This window comes from Pleurodeles waltl, chromosome 12 (genome assembly GCF_031143425.1).
Source record: "Pleurodeles waltl isolate 20211129_DDA chromosome 12, aPleWal1.hap1.20221129, whole genome shotgun sequence".
Classification (NCBI taxonomy): Eukaryota; Metazoa; Chordata; class Amphibia; order Caudata; family Salamandridae; genus Pleurodeles; species Pleurodeles waltl.
In genome coordinates, this window is record NC_090451.1 from 630,205,984 (window position 1) to 630,223,775 (window position 17,792).

The 17,792-nt window shown below is 44.9% G+C and overlaps 1 protein-coding gene across 1 annotated transcript in view; it reads left to right on the forward strand.

Moving 5' to 3' along the window:
• The window catches only part of LOC138267163 (uncharacterized), a 60,282-nt gene that overhangs the window by 25,993 nt on the left and 16,497 nt on the right, over positions 1-17,792 (forward strand). Inside the window, exons 3-6 of the mRNA XM_069216014.1 lie at positions 1,885-2,112; positions 6,631-6,754; positions 8,915-9,029; positions 11,903-12,145. Coding sequence (XP_069072115.1) covers positions 1,885-2,112; positions 6,631-6,754; positions 8,915-9,029; positions 11,903-11,999 — 564 coding nt within the window. The 3' untranslated portion in view covers positions 12,000-12,145. The remainder of the gene's footprint in view (positions 1-1,884; positions 2,113-6,630; positions 6,755-8,914; positions 9,030-11,902; positions 12,146-17,792) is intronic.

The window sequence follows — 17,792 nt, forward strand, 5'->3', positions numbered from 1 at the left end:
CTATTCTGAAAATGCTACTATTAAAGTTGCCAGTTTCTCTTGTCCTAAACATTTGGTACCTGCAGCCTCTATCCTGGGTCACATGTAGCTTGCAGTTGGTCTTTGAGGTTCGCTCCCCAACAGTAAGACAAAGGGGGAATAGGTGTTGGCAGTATGGGCCATCTCTGACTTGATAGGATGGAGCTGTCACCTACCACGCTTGCACATCACAAAGATTCTGCCTCAGCACACTCACAAAGATTGTCACAGTAGTTTTTGTGCCCCCAAACAACCTGGAGCCAGGAAAGGCAAGAATGAAATTTCAAACCCCTTTGGAGGTGGAAACTTCTAGAAACTTCTCTTGCTTCAAAGCTGGCACCATGGAAAAATAGTGGACCCTCAAGCCCAACATTCCAGTACTCATCTGGATCTGTGAAAGACTCAGAAGAAGGGCTGCTACACTGCTGCCTTGCTATTTGGCTGCCCTCCTGACCTTCCGTCTGAATGAGAATGACTGAACCTACATCTTGAACACAGGACCATCAGAGTGACTCTAAGGGCTAGTTGACTGGCCTTCTGATTAGAGGCCTCAGGAACAGAAAAGTTTCCAACCACCTTCAACCCTGCACACTGCTGTGTGACACATACCTGACATAAGACCTCTCTGCCCCTCAGAATCGCTGCTGCGCAATGCATTCTCAATACAGGGCCTCACATCGGAGCCCGTAGCTTCTTTGACCTGCTGCTATGTGATGCATCCTCAACGCACGACCTCACATCCTAGCCACTCAGCTCCTCTAGACTGCTGCTGCACTACACATCCTCCACGCAGGCGCAGAGAGATAACCACAGTTGGTGCTTTGTGCTTTCAAGCAGTATTTTTTACCTAAATCTTTATAATTGCATATCTCCGGTTCTGCTGATTGTATTTTGGTTGTTTTAGTATCAAATAATTTGTTAAAATTGACTCTGTTTCCTAAATTACTTTGAGATTTTTCTTATGTTGTATCTTTACTTTATTAATGGTTTTGTGCTGCACAAATACTTTACACCTTGCCTCTAAAGATACACCTGTTTTTTTTTTTTTGTGCCAATCTTCCATAGTGTTGAATGCAGGTTAATTTGGGCTTTCTTGTGTTTCACCCTAACAGGAACTGTGGTTGCTGCTTGAGTAGCATTTCACCCCCTTCAATTAATAACCCAGTTTCCTACAATATTTATAAAGCAATGCTGAACTCAGGTTTACTAGTCATACAGTGAATAAAGTAGGGTGTCCCTCATGGGTCAATTTATTCCAGCTAAGTATGTACTGTAAAGGCTACTCTAACTTCAGTGCACCTTGCTTAAGCTCACCTCAAAGGCAAGCATAGAGCTATTCATGCGCAGCTTCATAAATGGACTGTTGCATTACTACAAAAGCGGAAGGTTGGAAAGAGAACCATCACTGCAGTGGGAGTCAGACTCTGGTATACACTCCTGCTAACCCCATTCAAATATCAGTTCTGTCGTGACTATAGGGTTCAACATTAGTTTAACAAATTAGCTTCCAAAGCTGCTCAGATGTTCTTTAAGGTCTTGTCTTCGTGAACCTACCTCAGTCTCATCCCAGCCTCTAGTGGTCTACACCAATCCGAGGAGCTGCCATATGCAGCTTGGCACATGTCCTGGTCAGGGTTCAGAGCATCTGCACCGCTGTCCATCATTATTTGTGCAGCTCTCACCTTCCCACCAGTTGGCTGTGTCACAGAGAAGTCATTTAGCTGGGATTTCATGTAATGAAGGAGAATGTCAAAGAGCTCATCTTCTCCTCATTGGGGGAGACCATCAAGTAATTAAGTAGTACAGAAACTATAAATCATGGAAATGCATTGGCCTAAGAGCTCTTTACTTGCTTCTCTCTTTCAGCTCTTGCACTATGTTAAGAATGTGCGATTCAAAAATAAAGCAGGAGCGGCGCTGTTTTTCAGCCAGACCGGTAAAGTCCCCGCACAGTATGACGTTGTGAACTGGCACAGGACTGCTAATGGAGGTGTCCAGAGTGTGAGAATTGGAACCTATGATTCAACCTCTCCTCAGGGCCAAAGACTCATCAATCACACTAGCGCCATCCAGTGGCCTTCCGGGTACTCTCAGGTATAGTATTAATTATCCTGACAATTCACCTGCTGTGGAGATGCTAACAGACACCCTGAACCCAGAAGGTGCTTTAGTCTCTTAGATGCAATAATCATATTTATGAAGTGGTGCTAGTGCTATGTCATGTGTGACAATTTCTGGCAGATATGTTTTTACTAGCCATGATCAATTTGCATTCGGGTTCTTGTTGATTTTTCTTTACCTTTGTAAGTATAGAGAACCATTGTTTCCATAAAACTGCTATGGCCTTATGGTGGTGAAAATCACAGTAATAGGCCAGGAATGTACCTTTTTCTATATGTATGTGGAGCTCTCCAGAGGCAAATGACATTTCTCCAGAGGCAAATGACATTTTGCTATAATTACGGGCAATTACTGTAGCATTCATCCGTATGCAGGCTCACAAATCTCAGCATGCAAAAGTTGTTTTCTAAAAAGCCAATACTGACTCATGGTTTCATGTTGCATGGCACCTACTCATGATTGTTGGGAAAAAAAAACTTTTTGTATAATCCCCCTGTTGTTTTTAGGAGTGATGCTGCTGTTTTTTTTGTTGTTTTTTTTTACTTTCTGCACCAGGACTCTACTAACTAGGCCCCACTGCATTTGCTGTGACCCCTAAAGAATATGTTGACATGGCTATATTCCTAACTGTTAGATTTAACTTACTTTTAAGTCCCTAGTGTATGCTACAAGGAGTACCCAGGACCCATAAGTTAAATGCCATTAGCAGAATATAACACATATTGTGCCACTACTAAAGTGACAATGCAAAACATGACTGCATTCCGGCCACCGGTCACCTGGCTGTTCAGTTTTTAATCATCAGCTTCAACTTCTCCAAATAACCCCTTTTGACAGGTTTGAACCCTCCTTTTAAATATCAGTTAGTTAACCTTCATACCCATTAAGGCAAGATGAATGATATTTAAATGTTTAATGTAAAACATGTCCTTAAAGTGAAAATGGACCAAAAGTTATTTTAACTGTAGAAGAGTTAGCTGTTATCGCCACCTAGGAGCCAAGTGAAAAGTGCATTCTTAGACTTTTTAAAATGTTTATTACAAACTCAATTCATTGGTAAAGTCAGATTTGTACTAAATATTTTCCAAAAGGTACCTTCAAAATGTCCCAGTCTGCCTCCCGAAACTCTCTAGAATCCAAACTGCATGACCTTCCAACTTTCAAGCAGGAACTGAATACCTCCTTGATGAGATGTGAACTGTCTTCCAGATCAGAGACCAATGCCTTTTGCATGGGGAGGTGCTCTGTTCCTTTGACAAGATGGTCATATGGATAGTGCCCAGGAACTTAATTATCCTGAAAGAGCCAAGCCTGTAACAGGAAGATGTTGCTAACACCTGGGCATACCTCCTTTTTTCATTCTGTTAGCCATCCAGGCACCCATCCCAGGGGGGGGGGAAGCTGCCCCCAAAAGTGGTTTTCAGTGTTTACAGAGGAGATGTTGATTATATCCTGGGCCACACCTCTAGAGTGGGCAAAGGAGCTCTGTGCAGGGGAAAAATGTTCTGCCAGCTTGGTTTTAGGTAGAGAGCTGCACTGTCGGACTGTTGCAGTAGAGTACACAGAAACTGCTGTAAAAGTGGGTAGAGTTACCCATCGGACCTTTTTCCTTTTTGGTTAGGGTGAGGCTAGGAGTCCCCACAGGCTAGTGGCAGGCATACGTTTCTCACACAAGGCACCTTCTTCAGAACACTAATGGACCTGTAAAAGACAGAAGACAGACTGCATCTGCTGTTGAGACCTGTGAGAAGAACCACAGCTTGTCCTTGGTCTCTCGTCATGTGGGTGAGACTGCTGGTTTTGGGCGGCTTGAGGAAGCTTGTTGTTTTATAATTTGTTGTTCTGAGAACTGTCCTGACGTGATAGTGTGTCTTTTCTGTGGAAGGCAGACATTGTCTTTGTTGGACCTGCAAACGGCAATACTCAGTAAATAATCATGTACAGCTGCGAACAGTTTTGGGCTGAGCACAAGATGAAATGTGCAAAAGAAATAATAACAAATTCTGCATGGAAGGGCAACTGATAAAAATAATACAAAATCTCCACTAAAATGAAGCCTTACTAAAATAATAAAAAGCAATGAATGTAATGAACTAGGTGAAAGGGCACAGGCCTCAGGTCCATAGCTAAAATAAATGTGTCCATGCAAAGCGCTAAAATAACCCCACGACAGGCTGAGCTTGCTCTCACTTGTACCTAGGACAAAGAAGTGGACTCCCAACCACAAATAAAGGTTTTGCCTGAAGTACCAGTACCAACCTTCCAGTCAATCAAACAAGGGTGCATTACAGGAGAGCCTGACTTCACCGTACCTCCCTCTACTTTCTCTATTCAACATCAGAATTAGACAAAGATGAAGCCATTTCAACTTCATCCTACAGCTTCCTCAACAGCACCGTCGATGAGGACCTGATCAGTGCGGAAGACCTCCAGGCCCCAAAAACCTGAACTTCTTCCACTCCCGTCAGTGACTACATTGGGGGCCACATACTCCTGTAACTTGTTGCACCCTGTTCTGGCTTCTGCCTGTTTCCTTCAATACCGACAAACCCATTGACGGCCAGTCAATGTTCAGAACTCTTTTTAAGCAAAGAAGATAACTCTCTGACTGGGACAAATGTAATCCTTGTACCTGACATGCGACTGGTCTCAGCTGGTCGGACTTAACTTCTGATTTAGCCCCAGTCTTGCTTGAGGATTTGCCCGAGGTTGACACTTTGCACATTTTGTGCTATTTTTATCTAAAATTTCAACTATTGATATCTTTAGTTTTCAGTTCCCCTTTTTGCATTTTTCCAATATTCTTTTTTAAATCATTCTATATTTCCATAAATTGCCATGGGATTTTTATTGTTTTGTGTTTTCAACTTTTTATCTGTTTTGGTACTTCTAAACGGTTTAACTAAATTAAGCCAGTCTGCTCTATTCCACAGTTACTGGAGGTTGAGCTTGGGTTTTAAATATTGAAACCTTTAATGGACCTTCTAAAAAGGCCTTATAAGAATAGTGACATTATTATTTGTGGTGCACTAGAATTCACCCCAACTTTTAATCCACTTCTCACTATGGTAGAACAAAGGAGAAAGAGCAGAGAAAAAAGGGCTAGATATACAGAGAATGTGATATGGATGATATGGAGGGAGAGAAAAGGAGAGAGAACAAGAGAGCAAATTAGGAAAAGAGGGACTGAGGGGGGAGGAATAGAGTGAGAGATAGAGAGGAAGAAAGAGATTGTAGACACTCAAAATATCTCCTTTGAACCTACCTTTAAAGCGTCCGACAGCAAACTGACTCTATACATTGGGCTACTTTATGAACAGCTGTGCTGGCTTATGCATTTAACTCATAATTTCTACAAGTTAATGCATGAGCTTCAGACAATAATTGGGTGACCATAAGGTTCCTGGTCACTCCGGCCAGTTTCCAGCCATGGACCTTTGTGTTGACCTAATGCATTCTGGATGTTGCAGTCTTGTTTTGCTCCCTTGGAATTTATTTGACCAACACCCCTGAAAACAAAATCTATAGGTGCAATGTTCGAGCCTGGAGATATTGTTTGTAATGACCTTGAGTAAGATGATGGCCTTAAAGAGCCAAGCTTGGAAAGAGAGAAAGGCAATCTCTTTTCACTGTTTACAAGCTGGGCTTTCTCCAGCTAATGCACTAACTCAGAGAATTTTCTTGAGTTACAGGTTGGTGCTTTAGACATTGCATATGCAAAAACAGGTGGTCAGCTCTGCTCTGAGGCAGCTGATCTGTTTACAATACAGTCTAGGATGTTATCTCTATGTGTATCATTAAACTGCTTATTGGTGTCTCCAGAAAACTCCAAACATAATATGTATCTGGGTTGCTTGTAGGGTCCAAAATCAAAGGGCCCAGTTCACAAAGAGCCTTCTCAGTCAGGAGGAGAGTAATCTCTGAACTGCAATTCTTATTGTGGAGATTCACCTGCAAGTGTGGAGATTCACCATGACTGGAGAGTCTCTGCCATGCCTGCAGAGGCTCTTTGTGAATTGGGCCCTCTGTCTACAAGACTTAAGTGATCCACTGGAAAATAAACTAAAGAGTTTCATGTTTATGTGTCTTATCTCTTGACCCAGGGGTTACTGGTCTAACTCCATATTTAGTGCAGTTGTTGTCTATAAGTGTCCAAGGGCCAGAAGTAGTAATGTATTGTAATTGGATAACTAGCTAACTGCCTTTGCACTGAACTCTTAAGGGGCACAAATTTAAAGCCATCAACGATTACCCCAGATGTTGATAAAGGTGGAGTTTGTAACTGAGATACAGCTTGACGTAAGCAATTACAAACAATAAACTCAATAATCAGTCAGAGTGGTATCTATGAAAAATAATATGGAGTTCATTGAGAGTTCTTTGGCCAGGTCACTGCTGCCTTTTCCACATTGACAAAAACCAGCATGCTAGGTAGTTTGAGGAGAGAGTGATTATCAAGCTGTGTGAGTAAGTTAGTTTCTCTCATTACAGATCCCTGTTTCTGTATGCAGTAAAAGCTGTATGCCTGGATTTAGAAAAGCAGCTAAGGAAGGGAAGCCCGTTTGCTGTTTCCTGTGTATCCCACGTCCTCCAGGGGAAATCTCCAATCAGACAGGTGAGTGATCAATACCTCTAGCAACTGGTGACCAGAAATCAGACATCAGATATATTTAAGAGTCCTTTTATAATATGGGAGCAGGTGCTCTGTGTGAATTGGCGTATTACTAATATCAAAATTACAAATATTAGATAACTGTGATGAGTAAATGAGTTGCTAAATCTCTTCCAGGATCTACAGAATGCTTCAGATGTCCCTGGGATCAGTGGCCCAATGCCAGACAGGACGAATGCATCCTAAAGACAATAGAGTTCTTATCGTATAATGAGCCTTTAGGAAGCTGCTTAACAGCCATCTGCATTTTCTGCTCTTTGATACCATGTGGAATTCTGGAGCTATTTGTTCTGTATAGGAACACCCCCATCGTCAAAGCCAACAACCGCTCCCTCAGCTACCTCCTACTTCTTTCCCTTTCTCTTTGCTTTCTGTGTTCATTGGCTTTCATTGGACATCCAACATCAGAGAAATGTCTCCTTCGTCAAGCTGCCTTTGGAATCATTTTTGCTCTTTGCGTCTCTTGCATCTTGTCCAAAACTATCATGGTGGTCATTGCCTTCAACGCTACCAAACCCAACAGTGATTTGAAGCGATGGGTGGGACCCAGGTTGTCCTATCTGGTCATCTGTGTCTGTACCCTTATTCAGGTTCTCCTGTGTTTGTCTTGGTTAATTCTCTCACCTCCTTTCTCTGAAAACAACATCCACATCCTGCCTGGAAAGATAATAATTGAATGTAACGAGGGATCTCAGATTGCCTTCTGGTGCATGCTGGGATATCTTGGGCTTCTGGCCACCAACAGTTTCATAGTCGCCTTTCTTGCCAGAAAACTGTCTGACAGCTTCAACTAGGCCAAATTTATCACCTTCAGCATGCTGGCCTTCCTCAGTGTCTGGCTCTCATTTATTTCAGCACCAAGGGCAAGTACATGGTGGCCATGGAGGTCTTTGCCATACTGACTTCCAGCTCTGCTTTGGTCTCATGCATCTTTATTCCTAAATGTTACATCATCCTGTTGAGGCCTGAAATGAACACTTAGGAATATTTAATGGGGAAGACAACAGGGTACATTAAGAAGGACATTTGCGTTCACAAGCAGAGAGGAATTGACTAGAGTTTGATTCACTTTTCTCTCATTAAAGTGTCTTTAAACTCTCAGGAGCTCTGATATGTAATGACGTACACACCAGAAAAATACTGTTGCATGTACCATGACATGACGTAGGCCTGTCTGGAGCCACTGTGCCTTATAAATCAGGATTTGTAAAAATGACACACCTGGCTGTCTGGTTTGCATTTGTCAAATAAAAGTAGCAAAATAAACCTGGTGTTGAATCCCTGAGGCTAATGGGTTATGTGTTATCTGTAATTACCACAGTACAACAATGGATACCATCTTTGTAAGGCAGAGTAGCAAGGTTAGCTGTAGGCGCGCACTATGAGCAAAATGGTCGGAATTTGGATGAAATTTGAATGTATAGCTCTATAAGAGGTTCATATTAAATGGTTTATGTTACTGCTACTCACACATAATATAGAAATCATATCCTACCATGAAACAGTACATAGATGCAACAATAGTTTCAAAGAACAGCTACCCATGTTGTACGTGTGGTCAGGGTTTTACCCCGAGTGATCAGGACCGAGGATGGGGCAACTTCTGCACTACAGGACATGGACAAAGGGGATCGATGTTGCACGAGTGCAGCAATAACCTGACAAGTCAGTTACAGAAGGCGTGAGGGCAGGTCAGCATCTCTTTCCTGGATCCATTTGCTGTTTGGTGCCCTGAGTTTGTCTGTGAGTAGAGGGCACATGGTGGCCACTGAACTGAGAGTGGGCACTTTCAATGACAAAGACTACAGCAGTTGTGATGAGCAGAGCATGGTCCTGCATTCACATCTGCTGAAGCTGTGGGGGGGTTTCACAGTGTCTTTACGGTATCTTGGATGGGGACATGTTGTCTGTTTGGTGGACATTAATTCGTTTTTTGTTTTTTTAAATTTTATTGTGAGGTTAGTAAAACACTATTTACCACCCTTGGTATCCTCAGAGAACTTTGATTTAAAATGACATTTAATAGAAAGCAAATAGAACACACACAGCAACTGGTTAGACTGGAAATTGCAAATGCATACCTAAAACTTAATATGTTCCCAGATGATAACAAGGCTTTCAAGAAGAGCAAGAGTCATGAGAGCCTCAGGGAAGAAGGCAAAGTCGGTCTCAGGCATTTGGCCAGGCGGGAATGGAGCTCCAATAGAGAATTACAAAGGTAAAAATGTGTCCCCTGTTTGTACATTTGAGCAATTTAAAACTTTTAAAGACACGATGTGTAAGTGTTTTGCATGGTATGGCAGACTCTGTGAATTTGAGCTTGCTACGGGCAATGCTTGTTTTACTATCAATCAGCAGTTAAAACTGGCCCAAAATCTCATAAAACATGCCCACACACTAACCTGCCACATGAGCTCATCGGACACTGTGCTGGGAACAAAGCTGACCCTGCAATCGAGTGACATTGTAGGGCTGTGGTTCTCAAACTTTTAACCTCTGAGGACCCCACTTAATTATTACTGGAGCCTGGGAAACCCCCACAGAATCATTATTGGAATCTAGGGATAGCAGCCTAAGCATTTTTGATGATTTGAACCGCTAGCAAATACAAGCATTCATTAAACAAATACACAAATGGTAAAATATTTTATTCAATTCACCAACAAATATATAAAAAATGTTTTTAGTTTTAATGGAAAGGTTGGAGCTTTTCTAAATTCAGTTGAGGTGACTCATTGTCCAGACTATGGGGGTCATTATGAACATGGCGGGAATCCCTGCTGTGTTTATGTTGGCGGTCTTATCACAGAGCGACAGCCCCCTTGAGAACCCACCGGCCGAATAATATACATTCTGCTGGGCCGAAAACATTGCCGACGGCTTCACATGGAGCCGTCGTCAATGCCGCTGTGCGGGGGTGCAGCAGCACCCGTCGCACAGATCACTGACCGTAAATCGGGCAGTTACCTGCGTGACAGGGCACTGCACGGGGACCCCTGCAGTGCCCATGCCAAGTGCATGGGCAGTGCAGGGGCCCCCAGGGGGGCCAGAGCACCCCTTCAGCCAGACTTTCCCCGCCAGGGAAAGGCTGGAGGAACAAGGGTTCTTTGCGCTGCCCTGTCGGATAAATTAAACCGCCATCGTCAGGCTGCCAGTCGGCGGTGGCGGAGGGCCGCCTGTGGCAGCCCTCCCTTGTTCAGAATGTGGCGGTCCAGACTGCCATGCCGGTGGTTTTGATTTCTGCCACCGCGGCATGGTGGTCTGAACCGCCATGTTCATAATAAGTGCCTATATCCTGTTTGATGCACTTGCACTGCTCTGATCACTCTGAGGATGCTAACTTAATTTTTAGCCTCTGATTTCAAATGTCTTCACATTTACAGTATGTTTACAATTTCAGTTCCACATTTTGCTTTATATTTATATACATTCTAATATTCTGTTGATATTACATAACTTTCTATGCAGTCACAAACCCCCTGGGTAGACTGCGCATATACCCACATGCCCCCCCGACCACAGGTTTCGAACCACTGCAGTCGGATGTACACCTGTGTGTGATGTCGGCTCACTAGTTGCACAAGATGCAGTGACTTAAGCAGACACACTCGACTGATTCAGTGAGGGAGACACCATAGTGAATAATGATCAGATTTATTGTTTAAGTTTAATGTATAATCATGTATCTGGGAGATTACAATGACGACTTTTGATTACTAGTTTATCATGTTTACGGAACTCCAGCAGCGTCACATCTAACATCACAAATTACATCACCAATGATATTACTGAGGAAATAATACATCACATATTTAGTAGCAGAATCATTGAAGTCGCTCAGCCGCCCACATTCACAAGTCCCATGGGCCCAACATGTGACTGTACCTTACAAACTTGAGAAGCAAGGCCTGCCCACACCTCATCCAACCTTTCTCAGAGCACGCTGAAAGAAATAGTTAGCCATGCTTTGCAGTCTGTGGGTGTGAGCCTTAAGTTTATCCTGGCAATGCACTTCTACTCTCACACTCTGGGCAGCAACGATTCATAACTTCTCCCCCAAGCCGTCCATTATTTGTTGGGCTGATGGTCACTCCCAGAAAAAGTTACTGGGCATTGACTTTGACCATATTAAGCATATCACCCATTTTGCCTTAAGCCACTGTTGTCGTCGTTTGTCTATGCCAGTCACATGCTGGGCGCAGGGCCTGGTCTATGACTGCGCCTCCTGCTCATCCCCATTTCCCCAAAACTTGGCATTTGGTCAGCCCACAACACAGTGGTCCTCACCCCTACAGCCTACGTTGTAAAGCCTTCAGTTTTCAACTTTCTACATGTGTTCCCAATCTATGAGTATGTAACCAAGATTGACATTGAAATACTACCTAAGCATGCAAACCTACTGTAGAAACCTTTACGTTTTAGCCTTTTAAAATACAGATTACCTTCCAAGTGATGCATATTCAAACAGGATGGCATTGATACTGCATTTCCACTTATTCTTGTAAAAACAAATGTTTCCGATTTCCACAATTTTATTGTTGATAGTAGTGGTCATGTGGCACATGTCAACAGTTGGAATTGCAAATGATGCCATTTGTGATACCATCTACTACATCCATAACCATTTCCATGCCCTGTCCCCCTGCTTCGTGCGCATGTCGACAGAGACTGTTGTGAATGGACTCTCACCATGCCCAATAGGCTCTTGGTACATGATCTTATATGCTTTTTAACCGCTGCCACTGCCTAAAGAACCTTTAGTGTAGAAGTCTTTAAAACATTGGTGAACCGGGAATGATAAGAGGTGTGGTTTACAGTCCAGTTTTCAAACCATTATTAACATAATTCATTTTTATATTTTTAAACAGCCTATGTCCATTACCTTTTTAATAAATTATGGATATGCTTTAAGCAAACAAAGAAAACAGGACCATCTGCATTACAAAAGCACACTATAGGGCACTGGGGGCAATCATTGGAAAAGGAGGGCGCAATGTTTAAATAGGTCTAGACATATTTAAAGATTGCCATCTTGATAAAGTAATTGTAAAACATTCTGAGGGGGGTCTAATGATTTTTATTTTTCAACAGGGCATTAAAAAGTTTGGAGACGTCTGCCTTAGAGGTTGCCATATATCCTTCAGGCGAGCAGATGGGAGTTGTAAAGATGCAAATAGTTCGCTCATAGGATCACAGTAAAGGAGGTCCCGCAACCAAGTAGCTCCATGGGACGGACAGCACTGCCCCAATGCAAGGCGATTCTCCGTTTAGCGAGCAGGAGTGCCAGCGCTGCAAAGTGTCACATATCCCAACAGGGCCTGAAGAGGATCAGGGGTAAGTTCCTTGCCGATCATGCGTGAGAGAACAGAGTAGATGGCACCTCAGTATGCAATAATATCAGGACAGGACCATGTTATATGTTGCTAAGTTAGCCTACTCGGCCTGCACTTCAAATAAAGATGGAAATGTGCAGGATCTAATCTTAAAGAGAGCCAGTGGGGTGGCACATGCTCGGTGTATGATGTTAAAATGTAGCAATTTATGACAAAAGGTGTCAGATACTAATTCCACCTGTGTGCAGCAGTAATACCAGATCTTGTCTGGCAAGAAGCGCCCCACATCCTTCTCCCAGGCGGCCCTCGACCTCTTAGGTCCGGTGTGTCTAATTTGTAGAGAAAAATGACAAAGGCGGGAGATAAGATGCTCGTTGCCAGAAGATGTAATGGTATGGGGCAAAGAGGGGAAATCTCTTGGCTCTGCTGGGTATGTAGGCAATAGTGTGCCCATTGTACCATAGAGTCTGTGTTAAATTAATCTTCCCATTACTGACAATTGTTGCCCCTCGGTTACATTTGTGAACGAGCGAAGCGCTGAGTCTGCAAACACGTCGCCAATTGTGTATAATTGACGAGTAGTAAGAGTATGCTGAGTAAGCCACTCGCATGTGAGTGGGAGCCACAGATTATTAGCAAGGGGAATGTGTGGTGAATATAGGGCTTCAAAAACTGGATAGCAGCGTAGCTTGTTCCATGCCCAGCAAGTTGTTGGGAGTGTCTGTATTTCTGCCGGATTTCTTGGGAAGCCTTTGGGCAGCAGAACGGAAGAGGATGTAGTAGGAGTCTGCGAATGCTCAGGTGTGAGATATTGGAACCTGTTGTCAGGATGGTACCAATAGTAGGCAAAATGCGCTTGGACAACAATATAATATAAAAGTCAGGATCACCAAAATCCCTATGTTCAAACGGAAGCGTTAGTGTGGACCAGTGTATGCGAGGGAGCCCTCCCAACCAAACTAACCACGTAAGGACACTATGCGGGTAGTCAAAAAAATGCTTGGTCAAGACAACAGGTATGTTTAAAAACAAATACAAGAAACATGGGAGAACCACCATTTTAATAATGGCAACTTTCCCGGCAAGGATCAGTGGGAGAGTTATCCATCGCTCGACCTCAGATCCGAGCCTGTCGACCGCCTGCCCACAATTCTGCCGGATGACTTCAACACTGCTCCTATGTAGATGTATACAGAGGTATTTAGTAGTACCCCTCCTTCCAAATTAGTGAGTAAGGGAGCTGACGGAGTACCATGGTGTCAGTGAGGGGAAATATTTCAGACTTATTCCAATTAGTCGACAAGCCAGAAAAAGTGCCAAAGCGGACAACCTCCTCAACCAGCAGGCCAAGATTGGTGATTGGGTCCCGGACAAAAAGCAGAATGTCATCTGCATAAAGTGAGGCTAAGAGGGGGCCGTGGCGGAATCAAAGCCCTCCTATGTGAGTCCCACTCCTGAAACCGGCACACCAGTGCGTCCATACATATGATAAATAGAGTGGACAGCGGGCATCCCTGTTGGGTGTCAAGAGTTAAAGGAAATGAGCCAGATAGAGCCCCATCACCCTTATCCAGGCCGATGGGGATGAATACAACAAGGCTATGAGGTCCCAAAAGCCTCGGGGTATACCTAATTTGTATAGGAGGCATAGAGAAAGGGCCAGAATAGCGGCTGTGGGAAGATCCAGGGATATTTGATTAAGGACAGCAAACACCGTGAGCAGGTTAGTTGAGGTGGATTGATGGGGTACAAATCCTGACTGAATAGGGGCAATTACACTCTCCATTGATAAGGACAACTGATTGAGTAATGACAACGGGCGATATGAGGTGCAACTCTGAGGGGACTGCCCAAGTTTAAGTAGAAGTTCGATCACCGTTTCGTACATAGATGGGTGAGCATGCCCTGGTCAAGAGATTCAGCCTTAACCTCAAGTAAATGTCGGATGAGATCCTCTGTATACACCTTATAAAAGGCTCCTGTAAAGCCATCTGACCCAGGGGCCTCAGTACTGCCAGGAGAATCGATGGCCTGAGAAACTTCCTTGGCATTAATGGGCGAGGCCGGGAATTGTTGCTGACCAGTTTTTAGATACACCATAGCAACCTCAGCCAAATAATCAGTAAGTTCCTCTGTGGTTGTAGAAGTGCGAGTCGTATATAAAAAGTGGTAATATGATATGAAATTTGTCAGGATGTCGGGAGTGCTCGTCACCACTTCCACATCGTCTCTTTGAAGCATGGTGACATATGAGGACAGGAATGATGGGTGCAGCATACATGCACGCATATGACCAGACTACTCACCCTCCCGATAGCGCTTTGCCAAGGTATAGCACCTCATGATCAGCAGCCTCATGAAAGTCCTATATCAAGGAGGATGTCAGCTAAGGAGATGAAGGGATAGAAACCTATATCGTCCACTGCTCTGATGCCAGTAGTTTTCTCTCTATTTGCACAAGGTCACCCCTAATAGCACGGAGTAACCTTCAATGCTTCGCAATGAATACCCACCCGATGTAAGATTTAAAGACATCCCAGAGCATTGCCTATTTTTGGACGGTGCCCGCATTGAGTGCAAAATACTCCAATATAGCATCTCAGACTTCAGAACAGAACATCTCATCCAATATTGCATTGGAGGGGAACCACCATGTAAGGAATGGAGTAGTCTGGGTCAGAAAATGGAGGGTAGTGTGCCAGTGATCGATCCGGGACCATACATTATGTTGGCTGGAGTAGAAGGTGTAGGCAGTATCAGTAGGGTAGCAGGTGCGCCATGCATCAGAAATCTGAAATGTGTCAAGCAATGTGTGTAAAACCTGAGTGGAATGGTGTTTAGTATTTCTGGTATTACCGGTGGTCTCAAGTCGTGGTAACAGAGTAAGATTAAAGTCCCCAGCCAATAGGATGTGTTCAGGTTGGAGCCGTTCCAACTGTGCAAATAGGCCCAGGAAAAACTCAGGGGAGTCCATGTTCAGCGCACAGACGTTAACTAGGATGAGGGGTATGCCTGCCAAGGAGCCTCAAACAATTGTGTATCAGACCTCTGAGGCAGTGATTCATGGCACACAAAAGGTAGGCTCTTCTTGGATAAGAATGCACCCTCCCTGGAATAGGAGCGATAGTGATTTAAAAAAAAAGCAATTCCTGCCCCATTGCGAGGCAAAGGTGCAGGTCGCAGAAGGCGCTAGGTGAGTTTCCTGAAAAAAGGCAAGCTTAATCCCATGCCTATTTAGATATGTGAGAACCTGTTTGCCTTTCCACAGATTGTTCAACACCCTGACGTTCCATGTTGTGCAAGAAATATCAAGGGCAGTGGTGACGGCGGAGCGGTGCATGATCAATGTAGTAAAGCATCTATGAAAACGGAGGCCAATCCGTGTTGTCCTGCAATAGATGTGCTGTTGACAGAACAAGAACAAGGAAAAACAGCAAACAATGCAAAAGCAACACCCACCCACCCCCCCATACCAGAAAGAAAAAATATTTCCTGCGAAGTCCCAAAACCCTTCAATAATACAACATTCAACAAGGCGGAGTACACCATGGGGGAGTAGCAACCCTCCATCAAGGGGAAAAACAATATTTCCATATGTAAGGAGAGATACGTATCAACCATCATTGCAAGTCCGCCAGAGGTTGTGGGAGGTGAGCAAAATGCAGTTCACCGGGATCAGATAATGTCCATAGGTATGAGCTCAGAGCAACTCGAGGAGGGGGGGCAGGCAGAACAGCTGGGAACCATCAATGGTGCATGAAGGAGAAGGCCTCACTCTGGGGAGGTACCACATGACTCCACCGGTAAGCGGCATGGGGCGTACTTAGAGGAGCGGCACTCAGTCGCAGAGCAATCAAGCCTCTGCTGCTTACAGAAAAGTGCTGCATCCATTGGGGTGTTAAAGACATGCTGCTTGACATTCAGTTCTATGCACAAATGTGTTGGGTATAGCATCCCATAGTGCAAACCAGCTCGCTGTAACAAGTTCTTAACTTCAGCATATTTTACTGAGCCTCCTGGATTATAGAGTGAAGTCATGATAGAGTGACAGAGTAATTCCCTGAAACTGTAGCGGGGCCTTATCACGGGCCAGGCGAAGGGCAGGGTCCTGTTTCTGATAATTTAATAATTGAGCAATGATCGGGCGGGGAGGAGCCCCGGGGATGGGATGGGGGCCCAGGGATCTGTGTGCCCTCTGCACCACAAAAGAGGATGTAAGTGAGTCTCTACCAAATAGCTCTGTCAGAAGGTGCTCAATGCAAATGTTCATGGGGCCAGTGTTCCCGTAATCTGAATGTTACTGCAGCGTGAGCAGGCCTCGTTTTTCACCACCACAGTCTTTAATAACCTCTCCGCCCTTTCCATGCGCTTGGACATGGCCGTGGCGCTGTCTTCAATGTCCGATATTCACTGTTCAGTTCTGCCAAGCCTGGTGGTGTGCTCGTGCATCCCATCCAGCCGCGCTGTAAGGGCATCAAAGCGTATAAGCCGATGAAGCCCACCTTTAATTCAGCCATTATTTCCACAGCTCCCTCCAGTGGCGGGGCGGAGAACAGACCCTGGACTGGATCAGAGCCAGGCAGTCCCCCACCTCCTGTGGTGTCTTGGGGTCCCGGCCGGATCAAAGGAAATGTGTTGCTGTTTGGGGTCGCTGTGCCCCATTCCACCCTAGGTGTCAGTGAGTAGCGTGAAGTAATAACAGCAGGAGGATATAGGAGACCTGCAGAAGGTGGGACCGCACAACCAGGCCCAAATGAAATGTGGAGCGCGGCAACCTGCCATGCGATCCAGGTAACAATCTGCTTCACACGCAGAGTGCAGGAGGTAAATATAGTGGTGTAATAGGCTAAGTGAATGTCAAATGTCAGTTCCAGCTCACCTGTGTAAGCAGGAAGCCACAAAAGCGGGCAATATCACTGATGCACTCCAGTTCTTAAGCCAACCATCAGGGTTCCCATAAGTTGAATAATGGGGTGCACTCACCAGTACACTCCCCTCAGTGCTCTGGGTCAGGGGCAGCATCGTCACCTCGGGGGGCCCACTTGGGCCCAAGGAGATCACGGCAGGCCCAGGCCAAACACCACTTGGGCTGCACCCAGTCCCGATCGCCGGGCAGCCCGCCAGGCATGAGGACCGACGGCCCAATCCAGCAGTGCGCACCTGACCAAGCAAGGTGTGCGGGCAGGAAAGGAGTTCAGTACCTTCCAGGCATTCGGTCCCCCTCATCTGCCATCAAATAAGGGTGAGCAGCAGCTCCCGGTCTGAAATGCCATCCGCACGCAGCCCCCGTCCCCAGGCTTACACGCGGCCCCAGTTGCCACTAGAACTCCGTCAATGCTCCTCCAGCAGGATCCCAGTATCTGCAGGAGCCACCCCCGGGGCAGAAATCACTAGCAGGATGGGGTCGGACAGCGCATCGTGGCTGGTGGCATCCCCAGAGCTTCAAGACCGCATGGCCATCTTGGTCGGTGGTCAATAAAAGCATTTACTTGATAATCTCAGTCATTTGAAATCATTGGACCGAGTCTAGAAATCTAAGTTCGTCTCTTGCGTCTTGACTGCAAGCCACAGAAAACCATGAAATTCTTAGGGAGAATCCAATCTTCCCCAATCCAACATGGCCACCTCAAGCACCGGATAAAGGAATA